Source organism: Ranitomeya imitator, chromosome 2 (genome assembly GCF_032444005.1).
Source record: "Ranitomeya imitator isolate aRanImi1 chromosome 2, aRanImi1.pri, whole genome shotgun sequence".
Lineage (NCBI taxonomy): Eukaryota > Metazoa > Chordata > Amphibia > Anura > Dendrobatidae > Ranitomeya > Ranitomeya imitator.
In genome coordinates, this window is record NC_091283.1 from 20,392,639 (window position 1) to 20,414,138 (window position 21,500).

General features: G+C 51.3%; 1 protein-coding gene across 4 annotated transcripts in view; it reads left to right on the forward strand.

The window, feature by feature from the left end:
- The first annotated feature begins 13,564 nt into the window (after positions 1–13,564).
- The window catches only part of POF1B (POF1B actin binding protein), a 73,954-nt gene continuing 66,018 nt past the window's right edge, over positions 13,565–21,500 (forward strand). For 3 of the 4 annotated variants that reach the window (XM_069746108.1, XM_069746110.1, XM_069746111.1), the window contains exons 1-2: positions 13,565–13,622; positions 18,479–18,696. In XM_069746108.1, the coding sequence (XP_069602209.1) occupies positions 18,493–18,696 (204 nt within the window). In that variant the 5' untranslated portion in view covers positions 13,565–13,622; positions 18,479–18,492. Of the gene's footprint in view, positions 13,623–18,288; positions 18,391–18,478; positions 18,697–21,500 lie in introns of those variants that run through there. The other variant, XM_069746109.1, reaches the window with a different exon arrangement.

Genomic DNA, 21,500 nt, shown 5'->3' on the forward strand with positions numbered 1-21,500 from the left:
TTTGGCCAAGAATAAGCCTCAGTACTGGACCCAATTGACCATGTGCATGGCTCCTGCACATCAGGAGGATATCCGCTTTCTGGTGTTGCATAATCTGCATGATGTGGTCGTGTTGGGGTTGCCATGGCTACAGGTTCATAATCCAGTATTGGACTGGAAATCTATGTCTGTGTCCAGCTGGGGTTGTCAGGGGGTACATGGTGATGTTCCATTTTTGTCTATTTCGTCTTCCACTCCTTCTGAAGTTCCAGAGTTTTTATCGGATTATCGGGATGTATTTGATGAGCCCAAATCCGGTGCCCTACCTCCTCATAGGGATTGCGATTGTGCAATTAATCTGATTCCTGGTAGTAAGTTTCCTAAGGGCCGATTGTTCAATTTATCTGTGCCAGAGCACGCCGCTATGCGGAGTTATATAAAGGAATCCTTGGAGAAAGGTCATATTCGCCCGTCGTCATCACCGTTAGGAGCAGGGTTCTTTTTTGTGACCAAGTAGGATGGTTCTTTGAGACCTTGTATTGATTACCGCCTTCTTAATAAAATTACAGTCAAATTTCAGTATCCTTTGCCGTTGCTGTCTGATTTGTTTGCTCGTATTAAAGGGGCTAGTTGGTTCACCAAGATAGATCTTCGAGGGGCGTATAATCTTGTGCGTATTAAACGGGGCGATGAATGGAAAACAGCATTTAATACGCCCGAGGGCCATTTTGAGTACCTGGTTATGCCATTCGGGCTTTCCAATGCTCCATCAGTATTTCAGTCCTTTATGCATGACATCTTCCGAGAGTACCTGGATAAATTCCTGATTGTGTATTTGGATGATATTTTGGTCTTTTCGGATGATTGGGAGTCTCATATGAAGCAGGTCAGAATGGTGTTCCAGGTCCTTCGTGCAAATTCCTTGTTTGTGAAGGGGTCAAAGTGTCTCTTTGGAGTTCAGAAGGTTTCATTTTTGGGGTTCATTTTTTCCCCTTCTACTATCGAGATGGACCCTGTTAAAGTCCAGGCCATTTACGATTGGACTCAGCCGACATCTGTGAAGAGCCTGCAAAAGTTCCTGGGCTTTGCTAATTTTTATCGGCGCTTCATCGCTAATTTTTCTCCTGTTGCTAAACCGTTGACTGATTTGACCAAGAAGGGTGCTGATGTAGTCAATTGGTCTTCTGCAGCTGTAGAGGCTTTTCAGGAATTGAAGCGTCGTTTTTCTTCTGCCCCTGTGTTGTGCCAGCCAGATGTTTCGCTCCCGTTTCAGGTTGAGGTTGATGCTTCTGAGATTGGAGCAGGGGCTGTTTTGTCGCAAAGAAGTTCTGATGGCTCGGTGATGAAACCATGTGCCTTCTTTTCTAGAAAGTTTTCGCCTGCTGAACGTAACTATGATGTTGGTAATCGTGAGTTGTTGGCCATGAATTAGGCATTCGAGGAGTGGCGTCATTGGCTTGAAGGAGCCAAGCATCGCGTGGTGGTCTTGACAGATCACAAGAATTTGACTTATCTTGAGTCTGCCAAACGGTTGAATCCGAGACAGGCTCGATGGTCGTTATTTTTCTCCCGTTTTGATTTTGTGGTTTCGTACCTTCCGGGCTCTAAGAATGTGAAGGCTGATGCCCTGTCAAGGAGTTTTGTGCCTGACTCTCCGGGTGTTCCTGAGCCGGCGGGTATTCTCAAAGAGGGGGTAATTTTGTCTGCCATCTCCCCTGATTTGCGGTGGGGGCTGCAAAAATTTCAGGCTGATAGAACTGACCGTTGCCCAGCGGAGAAACTGTTTGTCCCTGATAGATGGACTAGTAGAGTTATCTCTGAGATTCATTGTTCAGTGTTGGCTGGGCATCCTGGAATCTTTGGTACCAGAGATTTGGTGGCTAGATCCTTTTGGTGGCCGTCTTTGTCACGGGATGTTCGTTCTTTTGTGCAGTCCTGTGGGACTTGTGCTCGGGCTAAGCCCTGTTGTTCTCGTGCCAGTGGGTTGCTTTTACCCTTGCCGGTCCCGAAGAGGCCCTGGACGCATATTTCTATGGATTTTATTTCGGATCTCCCCGTCTCTCAAAAGATGTCGGTCATTTGGGTGGTTTGTGATCGCTTTTCTAAGATGGTCCATTTGGTACCTTTGTCTAAATTGCCTTCCTCCTCTGATTTGGTGCCATTATTTTTACAGCATGTGGTTCGTTTACATGGTATCCCAGGAGAAGGCTCAATGTTTCGCTAACCGCCGGCGCTGTGTTGGTCCCCGACTTCGTGTTGGGGATTTGGTTTGGTTGTTGTCTCGTTATGTTCCTATGAAGGTTTCCTCTCCTAAGTTTAAGCCTCGTTTCATTGGTCCGTATAAGATTTCTGAGGTTATCAATCCTGTGTCATTTCGTTTGGCCCTTCCTGCTTCTTTTGCCATCCATAATGTGTTCCATAGGTCGTTATTGCGGAGATACGTGGCGCCTGTGGTTCCATCCGTTGATCCTCCTGCCCCGGTGTTGGTTGGGGGGGAGTTGGAGTATGTGGTGGAGAAGATTTTGGATTCTTGTGTTTCGAGACGGAAACTCCAGTACCTGGTCAAGTGGAAGGGTTATGGTCAGGAAGATAATTCCTGGGTTTTTGCCTCTGATGTTCATGCTGCCGATCTGGTTCGTGCCTTTCATTTGGCTCATCCTGGTCGGCCTGGGGGCTCTGGTGAGGGTTCGGTGACCCCTCCTCAAGGGGGGGGTACTGTTGTGAATTCTGTTGTCGGGCTCCCTCCTGTGGTCATGAATGGTACTGTCCATATACTTCCTCTGGTGGGTGTTTCTGAGTTTCCTTCTACATGTGACGAGGTTAATTCGTTAGCGGGCTGCTCTATTTAACTTCACTTAGATCTTTGCTCCATGCCACCTGTCAATGTTCCAGTATTGGTCTAGTTCACTCCTGGATCGTTCTTGTGACCTATCTTCCCAGCAGAAGCTAAGTTCCAGCTTGTATTTCTTTGGTTTGCTATTTTTCTGTCCAGCTTGCTATTTTTATTGTTGTCTTGCTTGCTGGAAGCTCTGGGACGCAGAGGGAGCGCCTCCACACCGTGAGTCGGTGCAGAGGGTCTTTTTTGCGCCCTCTGCGTGGTCCTTTTGTAGGTTTTTGTGCTGTCCGCAAAGTAACCTTTCCTATCCTCGGTCTGTTCAGTAAGTCGGGCCTCACTTTGCTAAATCTATTTCATCTCTGTGTTTGTATTTTCATCTTTACTCACAGTCATTATATGTGGGGGGCTGCCTTTTCCTTTGGGGAATTTCTCTGAGGCAAGGTAGGCTTTATTTTTCTATCTTCAGGGCTAGCTAGTTCCTTAGGCTGTGCCGAGTTGCATAGGGAGCGTTAGGCGCAATCCACGGCTATTTCTAGTGTGTTTGATAGGATTAGGGATTGCGGTCAGCAGAGTTCCCATGTCCCAGAGCTCCTCCTTTATTATCAGTAACTATCAGGTCATTCCGTGTGCTCTTAACCACCAGGTCCATTATTGTCCTGACCACCAGGTCTTAACACACCTGTCAATGTTCCAGTATTGGTCTAGTTCGCTCCTGGATCGTTCCTGTGACCTGTCTTCTCCAGCAGAAGCTAAGTTCCTGCTTGTTTTTCTCTTGTTTGCTATTTTTCTGTCCAGCTTGCTATTTTGATTTTTGTCTTGCTTGCTGGAAGCTCTGGGACGCAGAGGGGCGCCTCAGCACCATGAGTCGGTGCGGAAGGTCTTTTTGCGCCCTCTGCGTGGTTTTTTGTAGTTTTTGTGCTGACCGCAAAGTTACCTTTCCATCCTCTGTCTGTTCAGTAAGTCGGGCCTCTCTTTGCTAAAATCTATTTCATATCTGTGTTTGTGATTTTCATCTTAACTCACAGTCATTATATGTGGGGGGCTGCCTTTTCCTTTGGGGAATTTCTCTGAGGCAAGGTAGGCTTTATTTTTCTATCTTCAGGGCTAGCTAGTTCCTTAGGCTGTGACGAGTTGCATAGGGAGCGTTAGGAGCGCTCCACGGCTATTTCTAGTGTGTGTAATAGGATTAGGGATTGCGGTCAGCAGAGTTCCCACGTCCCAGAGCTTGTCCTGTATTATTATTAACTATCAGGTCTTTCCGTGTGCTCTTAACCATCAGGTCCATTATTGTCCTAACCACCAGGTCATAACAGATACTGTCTGCTGAGCTGTGTATCTAATCCTATCCTGTGTGATACTGTCTGCTGAGCTGTGTATCTAATCCACTCCTGTATGATACTGTCTGCTGAGCTGTGCATCTAATCCTATCCTGTGTGATACTGTGTGCTGAGCTGTGTATCTAATCCTATCCTGTGTGATACTGTGTGCTGAGCTGTGTATCTGATCCTATCCTGTGTGATACTGTCTGCTGAGCTGTGTATCTAATCCTATCCTGTGTGATACTGTCTGCTGAGCCGTGTATCTAATCATGTTCTGTGTGATACTGACTGCTGAGCCGTGTATCTGATCCTATCATTTGATATTCTCTGCAGAGCTGTGTATCTAATCCTATCCTGTGTGATACTGTGTGCTGAGCTGTGTATCTAATCCTCTCCTGTGTGATACTGTCTGCTGAGCTGTGTATCTAATCCTATCCTGTGTGATACTGTCTGCTGAGCCGTGTATCTAATCATGTTCTGTGTGATACTGACTGCTGAGCCGTGTATCTGATCCTATCATTTGATATTCTCTGCAGAGCTGTGTATCTAATCCTACGTGAGTGATACCATCTTGGGGGCCGCCCCACACTACAGGTTTCTATAGGGAGGGTCCGTGATGATGAGAGATGGGGATAATCCGCAGGTTGGGTCTTTTATTTTGGACGTTTAGTCATGGAAATTCCGTCTCTCCCATGTTCTGACATCACAGATCTCTGAGGATCATCACACCTATCATTGTCATCATCCAGACTAGTATTATCAGGGATGCAAAGGGCCAGTATACAGCCCCAATACACCAGTACACAGTCCCAGTATACACCACACCAGTATACAGCCCCAATATACACCAGTATACAGCCCCAATATACACCACACCAGTATACAGCCCCAATATACACCACATCAGCATACAGCTCCAGTATACACCACACCAGTATACAGCCCCAATATACACCAGTATACACCACACCAGTATACAGCCCCAATATACACCAGTATACAGCCCCAGTACACACAAGTATACAACCCCAGTACACACCACACCAGTATACAGCCCCAATACACCAGTACACAGCCCCAGTATACACCACACCAGTATACAGCCCCAATATACACCAGTATACAGCCCCAATATACACCACACCAGTATACAGCCCCAGTATACACCACATCAGTATACAGCTCCAGTATACACCACACCAGTATACAGCCCCAGTATACACACCAGTATACAGCCCCAGTATACACCACATCAGTATACAGCTCCAGTATACACCACACCAGTATACAGCCCCAATATACACCAGTATACACCACACCAGTATACAGCCCCAATATACACCACACCAGTATACAGCCCCAGTATACACCACATCAGTATACAGCTCCAGTATACACCACACCAGTATACAGCCCCAGTATACACCACATCAGTATACAGCTCCAGTATACACCACACCAGTATACAGCCCCAATATACACCAGTATACACCACACCAGTATACAGCCCCAATATACACCAGTATACAGCCCCAGTACACACAAGTATACAACCCCAGTACACACCACACCAGTATACAGCCCCAGTACACACCAGTATACAGCCCCAGTATACACCACACCAGTATACAGCCCCAGTATACACCACACCAGTATACAGCCCCAATATACACCAGTATACAGCCCCAATATACACCACACCAGTATACAGCCCCAGTATACACCACATCAGTATACAGCTCCAGTATACACCACACCAGTATACAGCCCCAATATACACCAGTATACACCACACCAGTATACAGCCCCAATATACACCAGTATACAGCCCCAGTACACACAAGTATACAACCCCAGTACACACCACACCAGTATACAGCCCCAGTACACACCAGTATACAGCCCCAGTATACACCACACCAGTATACAGCCCCAGTATACACCACACCAGTATACAGCCCCAGTATACACCACACCAGTAAACAGCCCCAGTACACACCAGTATACAGTCCCAATATACACCAGTATACAGCCCCAGTATACACCACACCAGTATACAGCCCCAATATACACCACACCAGTATACAGCCCCAGTATACACCACACCAGTATACAGCCCCAGTATACACCACACCAGTATACAGCCCCAGTATACACCACACCAGTATATGGCCCCAGTATACACCACACCAGTATACAGCCCCAGTATACACCACACCAGTATATGGCCCCAGTATACACCACATCAGTATACAGCTCCAGTACACACCAGTATATGGCCGCAGTATACACCACACCAGTATATGGCCCCAGTATACACCACACCAGTATACAGCCCCAGTATACACCACACCAGTATACAGCCCCAGTATACACCACACCAGTATACAGCCCCAGTATACACCACACCAGTATATGGCCCCAGTATACACCACATCAGTATACAGCTCCAGTACACACCAGTATATGGCCGCAGTATACACCACACCAGTATATGGCCCCAGTATACACCACACCAGTATACAGCCCCAGTATACACCACACCAGTATACAGCCCCAGTATACACCACACCAGTATACAGCCCCAATATACACCACACCAGTATACAGCCCCAGTATACACCACACCAGTATACAGCCCCAGTATACACCACACCAGTATACAGCCCCAGTATACACCACACCAGTATATGGCCCCAGTATACACCACACCAGTATACAGCCCCAGTATACACCACACCAGTATATGGCCCCAGTATACACCACATCAGTATACAGCTCCAGTACACACCAGTATATGGCCGCAGTATACACCACACCAGTATATGGCCCCAGTATACACCACACCAGTATACAGCCTCAGTATACACCACACCAGTATACGGCCCCAGTATACACCACATCAGTATACAGCTCCAGTCCCCACCAGTATATGGCCCCAGTATACACCACACCAGTATACGACACCAGTATACACCACATCAGTATACAGCTCCAGTACCCACCAGTATACAGCCCCAGTATACACCACACCAGTATACAACCCCAGTATACACCACATCAGTATACAGCCCCAGTATACACCACATCAGTATACAGCTCCAGTCCCCACCAGTATACGGCCCCAGTATACACCACACCAGTATACGACCCCAGTATAAACCACATCAGTATACAGCTCCAGTCCCCACCAGTATACGACCCCAGTATACACACCAGTATACGACCCCAGTATACACCACATCAGTATACAGCTCCAGTCCCCACCAGTATACGGCCCCAGTAAACACCACACCAGTATACGGCCCCAGTATAAACCACATCAGTATACAGCTCCAGTCCCCACCAGTATACGGCCCCAGTATACACCACATCAGTATACAGCTCCAGTACACACCAGTATACGGCCCCAGTATACACCACATCAGTATACAGCTCCAGTATACACCACATCAGTATACAGCTCCAGTACACACCAGTATACGGCCCCAGTATACACCTTACCAGTATACAACCCCAGTACACACCAGTATACACAACACCAGTACACACTGGGATCAGATGGCCGATCCCCAGACACTGAACATCTGATGACCCCCAGTCTTATGTGCAGGACCCCCGTGTGTTTTCACCACTCAGGAGTCTGGGGAATCAGACTAATGGTCACCCAGCTTTCCCAGAAGCAGATAACGTGACAGGTGCAGCAGGTCCCGGCGTTCACTGCTCAGGACAGTAACCTGATTCACTGCCGGCAGCCTGGGGGGGGGGGTTGTAGTTCATTTTGGCCTCTGGCTCCGATTTCTGTACACAACATTCATTATTTTAAGCAGAATTAACCCTCTGACTGCTGAACCTCCCACTACGACCTCCTGGAGGCGACAAATGAGAGTCCGCTCCGAAAATATTATTTACACTGGAAAATGTCATAAAACTTCACCGGCCATAAATCTCCGATATTCCAAATACTGAAGAGAGCGGAGGAAGGAGTCACATCTGTGCCCTAGAAATACAAGAGGTCAGCGCGTATCTAACAATATATGTCCTACAGCTCGTATCCAACATCACGTATATAATAACATGTATCCAACAACACGTATCTAATAACATGTACCCATCAACACGTATCCAACAGTGAATATCACAGAATGTTAGAGTTATAAGGGACCTCCGGGGTCCTCGTGTCCGACCCCCGGCTCAATGCAGGAGTCACTAAACCATCACAGACAGATGTCTGTCCAGCCTCTGAAGACTTCCACTGATGGAGAACTCACCATCTCTCCTGGCCGCCTGTTCCACTCATTGATCACCCTCACTGTCAAAAAGTTTTTTCTAATATCTAATCTGTATCTTCTCGTTTTAAGTTTCATCCCATTGCTTCTAGTCATTCCTTGTGCAAATGAGAATAATCATGATCCTTCTACAATGTGACAGCCCTTCAGATATTTGTAGACAGCTATTAAGTCTCCTCTCAGTCTTCTTTTTTGCAGCTAAACATTCCCAAATCCTGTAACCGTTCCTCATAGGACATAGTTTGCAGTCCGCTCACCATCCTGGTCACTCTTCTCTGAACTTGCTCTAGTTTTTCAATGTCTTTTTAAAATGTTTAGCCCAGAACTGGACCCAGTATTCCAGATGAGGTCTGACCAAAGAGGAGTAGAGGGGGATCATTACTTCACGTGATCTAGACTCTGTGCTCATCTTAATACATCCTAGAACTGTGTTTGCCTTTTTTGCTGCTGCATCACACTGTTGACTCATGCGCAGTCTGTGATCTATTAGTATACCCATGTCTTTTTCACACGTGCTGTTGCTTAGTTCTGTTCCTCCCATTCAATAGATGTAATTTTCATTTTTCTTGCCCAGATGTAGAATCCTGCATTTCTCCCTGTTAAATACCATTCTATTAGTCGCTGCCCATTTTTATAGCTTATCTAGATCCTTCTGAATCCTTTCTCTATCTTCTCTAGTGTTAGCTATCCCTCCTAGCTTTGTATAGTCTGCAAATTTGATGAGTTTACCTTCAGTTTCCTTATCTAGATCGTTTATGAAAATGTTGAACAACACTGGGCCAGGACAGAGCCTTGCGGTACCCAACTTGAAACACTCTTCCAATTGGATGTGCAACCATTTACCAGTCTTTGAGTACGATAACTGAGCCAGTTATGAATCCACGTAACCATAGCCTTGTCAATCCCATGCTTGGTCATTTTTTCAACAGGGATCGTATGATATACAGTAGAGACCAAAAGTTTGGACACACCTTCTCATTTAAAGATTTTTTTCTGTATTTTCATGACTATGAAAATTGTACATTCACACTGAAGGCATCAAAACTATGAATTAACACATGTGGAATTATATACTTAACAAAAAAGTGTGAAACAACTGAAATTATGTCATATTCTAGGTTCTTCAAAGTAGCCACCTTTTGCTTTGATGACTGCTTTGCACACTCTTGGCATTCTCTTGATGAGCTTCAAAAGGTAGTCACCGGGAATGGTCTTCCAACAATCTTGAAGGAGTTCCCAGAGATGCTCAGCACTTGTTGGCCCTTTTGCCTTCACTCTGCGGTCCAGCTCACCCCAAACCATCTCGATTGGGTTCAGGTCTGGTGACTGTGGAGGCCAGGTCATCTGGCGTAGCCCCCCATCACTCTCCTTCTTGGTCAAATAGCCCTTACACAGTCTGGAGGTGTGTTTGGGGTCATTGTCCTGTTGAAAACTAAATGATGGTCCAACTAAACGCAAACCGGATGGAATAGCATGCCGCTGCAAGATGCTGTGGTAGCCATGCTGGTTCAGTATGCCTTCAATTTTGAATAAATCCCCAACAGTGTCACCAGCAAAGCCCCCCCACTCCATCACACCTCCTCCTCCATGCTTCACGGTGGGAACCAGGCATGTAGAGTCCATCCGTTCACCTTTTCTGCGTCGCACAAAGACACGGTGGTTGAAACCAAAGATCTCAAATTTGGACTCATCAGACCAAAGCACAGATTTCCACTGGTCTAATGTCCATTCCTTGTGTTCTTTAGCCCAAACAAGTCTCTTCTGCTTGTTGCCTGTCCTTAGCAGTGGTTTCCTAGCAGCTATTTTACCATGAAGGCCTGCTGCACAAAGTCTCCTCTTAACAGTTGTTGTAGAGATGTGTCTGCTGCTAGAACTCTGTGTGGCATTGACCTGGTCTCTAATCTGAGCTGCTGTTAACCTGCGATTACTGAGGCTGGTGACTCGGATAAACTTATCCTCAGAAGCAGAGGTGACTCTTGGTCTTCCTTTCCTCGGGCGGTCCTCATGTGAGCCAATTTCTTTGTAGCGCTTGATGTTTTTTGCCACTGCAGTTGGGGACACTTTCAAAGTTTTCCCAATTTTTCGGACTCACTGGCCTTAATTTCTTAAAGTAATGATGGCCACTCGTTTTTCTTTGCTGCTTTTTTCTTGCCATAATACAAATTCTAACAGTCTATTCAGTAGGACTATCAGCTGTGTATCCACCAGACTTCTGTACAACACAGCTGATGGTCCCAACACCATTTATAAGGCAAGAAATCCCACTTATTAAACCTGACAGGGCACACCTGTGAAGTGAAAACCATTCCCGGTGACTACCTCTTGTATTTCATCAAGAGAATGCCAAGAGTGTGCAAAGCAGTCATCAAAGCAAAAGGTGGCTGCTTTGAAGAACCTAGAATATAAGACACTAGATGGTGGCCCGATTCTTGCCCAGTCACGTACTATATTGCCCAGCCATGTAGTATATTGCCCAGCCACGTAGTATATTGCCCAGCCACGTAGTATATTGTCCAGCCATGTAGTATATTGCCCAGCCACGTAGTATATTGCCCAGCCATGTAGTATATTGCCCAGCCACGTAGTATATTGCCCAGCCACGTAGTATATTGTCCAGCCATGTAGTATATTGCCCAGTGACGTACTATATTGCTTAGTGACGTAGTATATTGCGCAGCCACGTAGTATATTGCCCAGCCACATAGTATATTTCCCAGCCACGTAGTATATTGCCCAGCCACGTAGTATATTGCCCAGCCACGTAGTATATTGTCCAGCCACGTAGTATATTGCTTAGTGACGTAGTATATTGCACAGCCACATAGTATATTGCCCAGTGACGTAGTATATTGCACAGCCACGTAGTATATTGCCCAGCCACGTAGTATATTGCCCAGCCACGTAGTATATTGCCTAGTCACATAGTATATTGCACAGCCACGTAGTATATTGCCCAGTCACGTAGTATATTGCACAGCCACATAGTATATTGCCCAGCCACGTAGTATATTGCCCAGTCACGTAGTATATTGCCCAGCCACGTAGTATATTGCCTAGTCACGTAGTATATTGCACAGCCACGTAGTATATTGTCCAGCCACGTAGTATATTGCTTAGTGACGTAGTATATTGCACAGCCACATAGTATATTGCCCAGTGACGTAGTATATTGCACAGCCACGTAGTATATTGCCCAGCCACGTAGTATATTGCCCAGCCACGTAGTATATTGCCTAGTCACGTAGTATATTGCACAGCCACGTAGTATATTGCCCAGTCACGTAGTATATTGCACAGCCACATAGTATATTGCCCAGCCACGTAGTATATTGCCCAGTCACGTAGTATATTGCCCAGCCACGTAGTATATTGTATAGCCACGTAGTATATTGCACAGCGAAGTAGTATACAGCACAGAGCCATGTAGTATATTGCCCAGCCACGTAGTATGTTGCCCAGCCACATAGTATATTGCCCAGTCACATAGTATATTGCCCAGCCACGTAGTATATTGCCCAGCTACGTAGTATATTGCCCAGCCACGTATGTCACAGGTGAAAAAATAAAAAATAAACATATACTCACCTTTCCGAGGGAGCCCTTGTAGTCCACTGCAGGTTCCGGTCCCAGGGTTGGTGTTAGCGCAGGACCTGTGACGTCATGGCAGGTCCTTCTGCCACCGGAACCTGCAACAGAAGATGGTGGCTGGCGCGAGCTGCAACGGAAGAAGAGTATAGCAGGTTGTTGTTTTTTTTAAATTATTTTTAACATTACATTTTTTACTATTGATGCCGCATAGGCAGCATCAATAGTAAAAAGTTGGGGACACACAGGGTTAATGGCGCCGGTAACAGAGTGCGTTACCCGCGGCATAACGCGGTCCGTTACCACCCTCATTAACCCTGTGTTAGCGGTGACCGGAGGGGAGTATGCGGGCGACAGGCACTGACTGCGGGGAGTAAGGAGCGGCCATTTTCTTCCGGACTGTGCCCGTCGCTGATTGGTCGCGGCAGCCATGACAGGCAGCTGGCGAGACCAATCAGCGAATGAATAACCGTGACAGAAGGACAGACAAGGACGGAAGTGACCCTTAGACAATTATATATATGATAATTTCAGTTGTTTCACACTTTTTTGTTAAGTATATAATTCCACATGTGTTAATTCAGAGTTTTGATGACTTCAGTGTGAATGTACAATTTTCATAGTCATGAAAATACAGAAAAATCTTTAAATGAGAAGGTGTGTCCAAACTTTTGGTCTGTACTGTACTTTATCAAATGCTTTGTTGAAGTTGAGATCTACTATATCTACCGCATTTCCCTGATCCACCCAGTCAGGGATTCCATTATAGAAGGGAATTAGATTAGTAGGAGGCTCTGGATGAGCAGAGCCGAGGTTGTGACTGACACAAGAGGAGGAGACAAGGCTCGGTGTACTGCACACCACCACATGCGGGCGATACTGGAATCTGATGATACACATCCAGATCTGACACATAAGGCCACGTTCTCACCGAGTCTTTACGCTGCGTTTTTTTGTTCTTTTACAACACAAGTATCCGATTTTACTTAATGGGGCAGAAAATCTTCAGCATCAAAAATTCTCCAAAAGCTGATGGTGGGGAAAGGACCCTGTAGTCTCCACCAGGAGGGGCCCCCAGAACTCTGGTGACGCATGGGGCCCCTGTAATGACGATGTGTCCCCGCAGCCCCCGGGATATAACTTTCCAGGTGCAGGGGGTCGCAGTTACCCCCGTGTGAGACCATAGCAGCAGTGGTCCGGAGATGTGACAGGAGGACCCCGGGCCGGAGCCGCTGCTCGCAGATCTGCGTTGTTCCTCCTACAAATGTTGCCTAATCTGACATCATGGTGTCACCAGGAGGGGGCGCCCCCCACAGCCTGACACCCCGCACAGTGCAACAACTCTGCGATATCGCACACATCGCGCGGAAATTGTCGCTGCGACATCGCACACATCGCGCGGAAATTGTCGCTGCGACATCGCACGAACTCTACTGCGTCTGTGCGACTCACGGGGGTGGAGCAGGTGTCACCTGTCACGTGTGTGCCCCGCCCCCTGATTTACACCACGCCCCCCGCTGTGCCCCGCCCTCCTCAGAGTTGACTGCTCTGTAGCCAATAGAGGCTCAGAGAGGAAAACAAACCGGGAGAGAAGAGACACCGGCGGCCGAGCAGGTACCGGACTGTGTGCACGGGGGGCCGCGACCAGGTACCGGACTGTGTGCACGGGGGGCTGCGAGCAGGTACCGGACTGTGTGCACGGGGGGCTGCGAGCAGGTACCGGACTGTGTGCAGGGGGTGCTGCGAGCAGGTACCGGACTGTGTGCAGGGGGGGCTGCGAGCAGGTACCGGACTGTGTGCACGGGGGGCTGCGAGCAGGTACCGGACTGTGTGCACGGGGGGCTGCGAGCAGGTACCGGACTGTGTGCACGGGGGGCTGCGAGCAGGTACCGGACTGTGTGCACGGGGGGCTGCGAGCAGGTACCGGACTGTGTGCAGGGGGTGCTGCGAGCAGGTACCGGACTGTGTGCAGGGGGGGCTGCGAGCAGGTACCGGACTGTGTGCACGGGGGGCTGCGAGCAGGTACCGGACTGTGTGCACGGGGGGCTGCGAGCAGGTACCGGACTGTGTGCAGGGGGTGCTGCGAGCAGGTACCGGACTGTGTGCACGGGGGGCTGCGAGCAGGTACCGGACTGTGTGCAGGGGGTGCTGCGAGCAGGTACCGGACTGTGTGCACGGGGGGCTGCGAGCAGGTACCGGACTGTGTGCACGGGGGGCCGCGACCAGGTACCGGACTGTGTGCACGGGGGGCTGCGTGCAGGTACCGGACTGTGTGCACGGGGGGCCGCGACCAGGTACCGGACTGTGTGCAGGGGGTGCTGCGAGCAGGTACCGGACTGTGTGCAGGGGGTGCTGCGAGCAGGTACCGGACTGTGTGCACGGGGGGCTGCGAGCAGGTACCGGACTGTGTGCACGGGGGGCTGCGAGCAGGTACCGGACTGTGTGCACGGGGGGCCGCGAGCAGGTACCGGACTGTGTGCACGGGGGGCTGCGAGCAGGTACCGGACTGTGTGCACGGGGGGCTGCGTGCAGATACCGGACTGTGTGCACGGGGGGGCTGCGTGCAGATACCGGACTGTGTGCACGGGCGGCCGCGAGCAGGTACCGGACTGTGTGCACGGGGGGCTGCGTGCAGATACCGGACTGTGTGCACGGGGGGCTGCGTGCAGATACCGGACTGTGTGCACGGGGGGCTGCGTGCAGATACCGGACTGTGTGCACGGGGGGCTGCGAGCAGGTACCGGACTGTGTGCACGGGGGGCTGCGAGCAGGTACCGGACTGTGTGCACGGGGGGCTGCGAGCAGGTACCGGACTGTGTGCACGGGGGGCTGCGTGCAGATACCGGACTGTGTGCACGGGGGGCTGCGTGCAGATACCGGACTGTGTGCACGGGCGGCCGCGAGCAGGTACCGGACTGTGTGCACGGGGGGCTGCGAGCAGGTACCGGACTGTGTGCACGGGGGGCTGCGTGCAGATACCGGACTGTGTGCACGGGGGGCTGCGAGCAGGTACCGGACTGTGTGCACGGGGGGCTGCGAGCAGGTACCGGACTGTGTGCACGGGGGGCTGCGAGCAGGTACCGGACTGTGTGCACGGGGGGCTGCGAGCAGGTACCGGACTGTGTGCACGGGGGGCTGCGAGCAGGTACCGGACTGTGTGCAGGGGGTGCTGCGAGCAGGTACCGGACTGTGTGCACGGGGGGCTGCGAGCAGGTACCGGACTGTGTGCACGGGGGGGCTGCGAGCAGGTACCGGACTGTGTGCACGGGGGGCTGCGTGCAGGTACCGGACTGTGTGCACGGGGGGCCGCGACCAGGTACCGGACTGTGTGCAGGGGGTGCTGCGAGCAGGTACCGGACTGTGTGCACGGGGGGCTGCGAGCAGGTACCGGACTGTGTGCACGGGGGGCTGCGAGCAGGTACCGGACTGTGTGCACGGGGGGCCGCGAGCAGGTACCGGACTGTGTGCACGGGGGGCTGCGAGCAGGTACCGGACTGTGTGCACGGGGGGCTGCGTGCAGATACCGGACTGTGTGCACGGGGGGCTGCGTGCAGATACCGGACTGTGTGCACGGGCGGCCGCGAGCAGGTACCGGACTGTGTGCACGGGGGGCTGCGAGCAGGTACCGGACTGTGTGCACGGGGGGCTGCGTGCAGATACCGGACTGTGTGCACGGGGGGCTGCGAGCAGGTACCGGACTGTGTGCACGGGGGGCTGCGTGCAGATACCGGACTGTGTGCACGGGGGGCTGCGAGCAGGTACCGGACTGTGTGCACGGGGGGCTGCGAGCAGGTACCGGACTGTGTGCACGGGGGGCTGCGTGCAGATACCGGACTGTGTGCACGGGGGGCCGCGAGCAGGTACCGGACTGTGTGCACGGGGGGCCGCGAGCAGGTACCGGACTGTGTGCACGGGGGGCTGCGAGCAGGTACCGGACTGTGTGCACGGGGGGCTGCGAGCAGGTACCGGACTGTGTGCACGGGGGGCTGCGAGCAGGTACCGGACTGTGTGCACGGGGGGCTGCGTGCAGGTACCGGACTGTGAGCACGGGGGGCTGCGAGCAGCTACCGGACTGTGAGCACGGGGGGCTGCGTGCAGGTACCGGACTGTGTGCACGGGGGGCTGCGTGCAGGTAATGGACTGTGTGCACGGGGGGCTGCGTGCAGGTAATGGACTGTGAGCACGGGGGGCTGCGTGCAGGTAATGGACTGTGCGCACGGGGGGCTGCGAGCAGGTACTGGACTGTGTGCACTGGGGGCTGCGAGCAGCTACCGGACTGTGAGCACGGGGGGGCTGCGTGCAGGTAATGGACTGTGACCACGGGGGGCTGCGTGCAGGTAATGGACTGTGAGAACGGGGGGCTGCGTGCAGGTAACGGACTGTGAGCACGGGGGGCTCCGAGCAGATACCGGACTATGTGTGCATGGGGGGCTCCGAGCAGATACCGGACTGTGTGTGCATGGGGGGCTGCGAGCAGGTACCGGAGTCTGTGTGCACGAGGGGCTGCAAGCAGGTACCGGAGTCTGTGTGCACTGCGGGATGCGAGCAGGTACCGCAGTCTGTGTGCACGGGGGGCTGCGAGCAGGTACCGGAGTCTGTGTGCACGGGGGGCTGCGAGCAGGTACCGGAGTCTGTGTGCACTGGGGGCTGCGAGCAGGTACCGGAGTCTGTGTGCATGGGGGGCTGCGAGCAGCTAGCGGACTGTGTGTGCACGGGGGGGCTGCCTGCAGGTAACGGACTGTGAGCACAGGGGGGGCTGCGAGCAGGTACCGGACTGTGTGCACGGGGGGCTGCGAGCAGCTAGCGGACTGTGTGCATGGGGGGCTGCGTGCAGAAACCGGACTGTGAGCACGGGGGGCTGCGTGCAGGTACCGGACTGTATGCACGGGGGGCTGCGAGCAGGTACCGGACTGTGAGCACGGGGGGCTGCGAGCAGGTAATGGACTGTGCGCACGGGGGGCTGCGAGCAGGTACTGGACTGTGTGCACTGGGGGCTGCGAGCAGCTACCGGACTGTGAGCACGGGGGGCTGCGTGCAGGTAATGGACTGTGTGCACGGGGGGCTGCGTGCAGGTAACGGACTGTGAGCACGGGGGGCTCCGAGCAGATACCGGACTGTGTGTGCATGGGGGGCTCCGAGCAGATACCGGACTGTCTGTGTGCACGGGGGGCTGCGAGCAGGTACCGGAGTCTGTGTGCACGGGGGGCTGCGAGCAGGTACCGGAGTCTGTGTGCACTGGGGGCTGCGAGCAGGTACCGGAGTCTGTGTGCATGGGGGGCTGCGAGCAGCTAGCGGACTGTGTGTGCACGGGGGGGCTGCCTGCAGGTAACGGACTGTGAGCACAGGGGGGGCTGCGAGCAGGTAATGGACTGTGAGCACGGGGGGCTGCGTGCAGGTAACGGACTGTGAGCACGGGGGGCTGCGAGCAGGTACCGGAGTCTGTGTGCATGGGGGGCTGCGAGCAGCTAGCGGACTGTGTGTGCACGGGGGGGGGCTGCCTGCAGGTAACGGACTGTGAGCACAGGGGGGGCTGCGAGCAGGTAATGGACTGTGAGCACGGGGGGCTGCGTGCAGGTAACGGACTGTGAGCACGGGGGGCTGGGGGCAGGTACCGGACTGTGAGTATGGGGGGCTGCGAGCAGGTAATGGACTGTGAGCACGGGGGGCTGCGTGCAGGTAATGGACTGTGAGCACGGGGGGCTGCGTGCAGGTACCAAACTGTGTGCACGGGGGGCTGTGAGCAGGTACCGGACTGTGTTTACTGGGGGCTGCGTCAGGTACTGGGGGTCCTGTGCATATATAGGAGGCTGTGTGCAGGTTAGGGGGTCTGATGTAGTTATAAGTCCTGTCTCTATAGGGCTCCTCTCGGTGTATGTAGGGTCTCGTACATGTATAGGGGGTCCTGCCCCACATTTGCACTTTGCTCTTGCAGATCCTTTAGCGGCACAGAGGTGGTAGCAGCCGCGTAACCACCTTACACTGCAGGGGGCGATGATGGGAGGCGGAGCTGTCATTGCTGCACCGTTATAGGGGTCCGTGGACGATGTACAGGGCGATCAGCAGCAGGGGGTGGGGGGCTGAGCGGTGGTCTTGCATTGCATCCCGCTGACACTTTCCTGCAGGAGACCTCCTGCTCCGGGTGCAATGCTCGTGCTGCAGGAGACCTGCGGCCAATGTGCGTGTCCTGGATGTCTGTGTGAACACGGCCTGATGAGAGTCACAGATGATTTTAGGTGTCGCCGCCCCCCCCCGTCCGATTACTTATTATATAAGGCGCGAGGGATGATGTCTGCTGTAACCTGACGAGAACCTGATTGTTTTGCCCGAGGTGTGAGGAGGGGATCGGACTCGCACCCAATCGCTCAGTCTCTGCTGCGCTTTGGTGAGACTACAACTCCCAGCATGCGGCGGCGCTCGGCGTAGTCCTGGTCGGGCTTCTCCCCATGTTCACCTTTGAGTCTTGTCCTCAGGTATAACCGCGGACATGTCCACCTCCAGCTACTGGGTGTCGGAGAACGGCAGCGCCTCGGACAAGGACAACGTCTTCATCGAGCGAGTGAGAACCTACAGTCCCATCACCAAGTCCTTCCAGTTCCGGGACGACTCCGGCCCCCTGTCCCCCATACCCGTGGGCTCTGGGGTGCAGTCCAGGCTTTGGGCCCAGGAGCAGCAGGTTCAGCAGATCCAGGTGAGGAGGGCGCTTGGGCGGACGGGGGTTGCCTCTGTATTATGGTCCGGTGGCCGGGAGAACTTGCTGAGACTTGTAGTGTGGAGTATTACCGGATTTCTATTAGACTGTGGTATTTGTTCATCCTGTTCCACCTGTTTCATGCATTGAACTCCAGACTCACAGTAAAGCCTGACACCGAGGACTGGTTCATTATCAGCCATGTTCCTTCCTGTCTATTAAACTCCATATAGTTGAATGTTAAACAATTGTTCTCTGTTATCAGCCAGCAGTCGCTGCACGGTCCCTGAGATCAGAGGATCCTGCACAATTCGCTCCACAGTCTGCAGGGAACGATCAGATGGGAGACATGATATCAGGTGGGAGCTCTGCCCATCCTGATCCTCCTGGTGCACGCAGGCACTGCCCTCCTCAGGTGTCACACGTGCCCTGCAGACATCTTGGAGTTTTTTTGCTATTTCCCGGAGTCGCAGGTCCCAGGCCTCTCCCTTGGTTCAGAGCTCTGCCCATCCTGATCCTCCTGGTGCACGCAGGCACTGCTCTCCTCAGGTGCCACACATGCCCTGCAGACATCTTGGTTTTTTTTTCCTATTTCCCGGAGTCTCAGGTCCCGGGCATCTCGCTTGGTTCGGAGAACTCACACCCTCTTTGATCATTTGACAGTTCAAAACTAAAGCGCCGCACCCTGAGTCAGCAACGTACGCAGCCCCGCCGCACACTATTAACCCCCCGACGTCCGGACCATTGCTCCCGCCAGAAGGGAGCAGCGAGCCCAACATACTGTCTATCATGTAAAAAGCGAATGCACTGAGCAAGATGGGGTTAAATCTACTGACCGATATAGTGGGGGACGGGGGGATCCCAGATCTATAGGATCCTGGAGCAACCGATCCAAAGATCATCGAGGTTCTCTGTAATGTGGGTACTGATAACGGGGCGAAATGTGCAGATGGAGAAGACCTGGGAGTGTGGTTCATCTCCACATCACATCAACGTGGTTTACATGGGACTGCAGGTGGCATCTACTACATTATCTGCACTCATAGCGCTCACTGTTATCTGTGGTGTTACATAGGACTGCAGGTGACATCTACTACACTATCTGTACACAGATATCACTGTGCTATCTGTGGTGTTACATAGGACTGCAGGTGACATCTACTACATTATCTGTACTCAGAGAGTTATCACTGTGTTATCTGTGGTGTTACATAGGACTGCAGGTGACATCTACTACATTATCTGTACTCCGCGTTATCACTGTGTTATCTGTGGTGTTACATAGGACTGCAGGTGACATCTACATTATCTGTACTCAGAGATATCACTGTGTTATCTGGTGTTACATAGGACTGCAGGTGACGTCTACTACATTATCTGTACTCAGCGTTATCACTGTTATCTGTGGTGTTACATAGGACTGCAGGTGACATCTGCTACATTATCTGTACACAGAGAGTTATCACTGTGTTATCTGTGGTGTTACATAGGACTGCAGGTGACATCTGCTACATTATCTGTACTCAGCATTATCACTGTTATCTGTGGTGTTACATAGGACTGCAGGTGACATCTGCTACATTATCTGTACACAGAGAGTTATCACTGTGTTATCTGTGGTGTTACATAGGACTGCAGGTGACATCTACTACATTATCTGTACACAGAGAGTTATCACTGTGTTATCTGTGGTGTTACATAGGACTGCAGGTGACATCTACTACATTATCTGTACTCAGCATTATCACTGTTATCTGTGGTGTTACATAGGACTGCAGGTGACATCTACTACATTATCTGTACTCAGAGAGTTATCACTGTGTTATCTGTGGTGTTACATAGGACTGCAGGTGACATCTACTACATTATCTGTACTCAGCGTTATCACTGTTATCTGTGGTGTTACATAGGACTGCAGGTGACATCTACTACATTATCTGTACTCAGAGCGTTATCACTGTGTTATCTGTGGTGTTACATAGGACTGCAGGTGACATCTATTACATTATCTGTACTCAGCATTATCACTGTTATCTGTGGTGTTACATAGGACTGCAGGTGACATCTACTACATTATCTGTACTCAGAGAGTTATCACTGTGTTATCTGTGGTGTTACATAGGACTGCAGGTGACATCTACTACATTATCTGTACTCAGCGTTATCACTGTTATCTGTGGTGTTACATAGGACTGCAGGTGACATCTACTACATTATCTGTACTCAGAGCGTTATCACTGTGTTATCTGTGGTGTTACATAGGACTGCAGGTGACATCTATTACATTATCTGTACTCAGCATTATCACTGTTATCTGTGGTGTTACATAGGACTGCAGGTGACATCTACTACATTATCTGTACTCAGAGCGTTATCACTGTGTTATCTGTGGTGTTACATAGGACTGCAGGTGACATCTATTACATTATCTGTACTCAGAGCGTTATCACTGTGTTATCTGTGGTGTTACATAGGACTGCAGGTGACATCTACTACATTATCTGTACTCAGAGAGATATCACTGTGTTATCTGTGGTGTTACATAGGACTGCAGGTGACATCTACTACATTATCTGTACTCAGAGCGTTATCACTGTGTTATCTGTGGTGTTACATAGGACTGCAGGTGACATCTATTACATTATCTGTACTCAGAGCGTTATCACTGTGATATCTGTGGTGTTACATAGGACTGCAGGTGACATCTACTCCATTATATGTACTCAGCGTTATCACTGTTATCTATGGTGTTACATAGGACTGCAGGTGACATCTACTACATTATCTGTACTCAGAGAGTTATC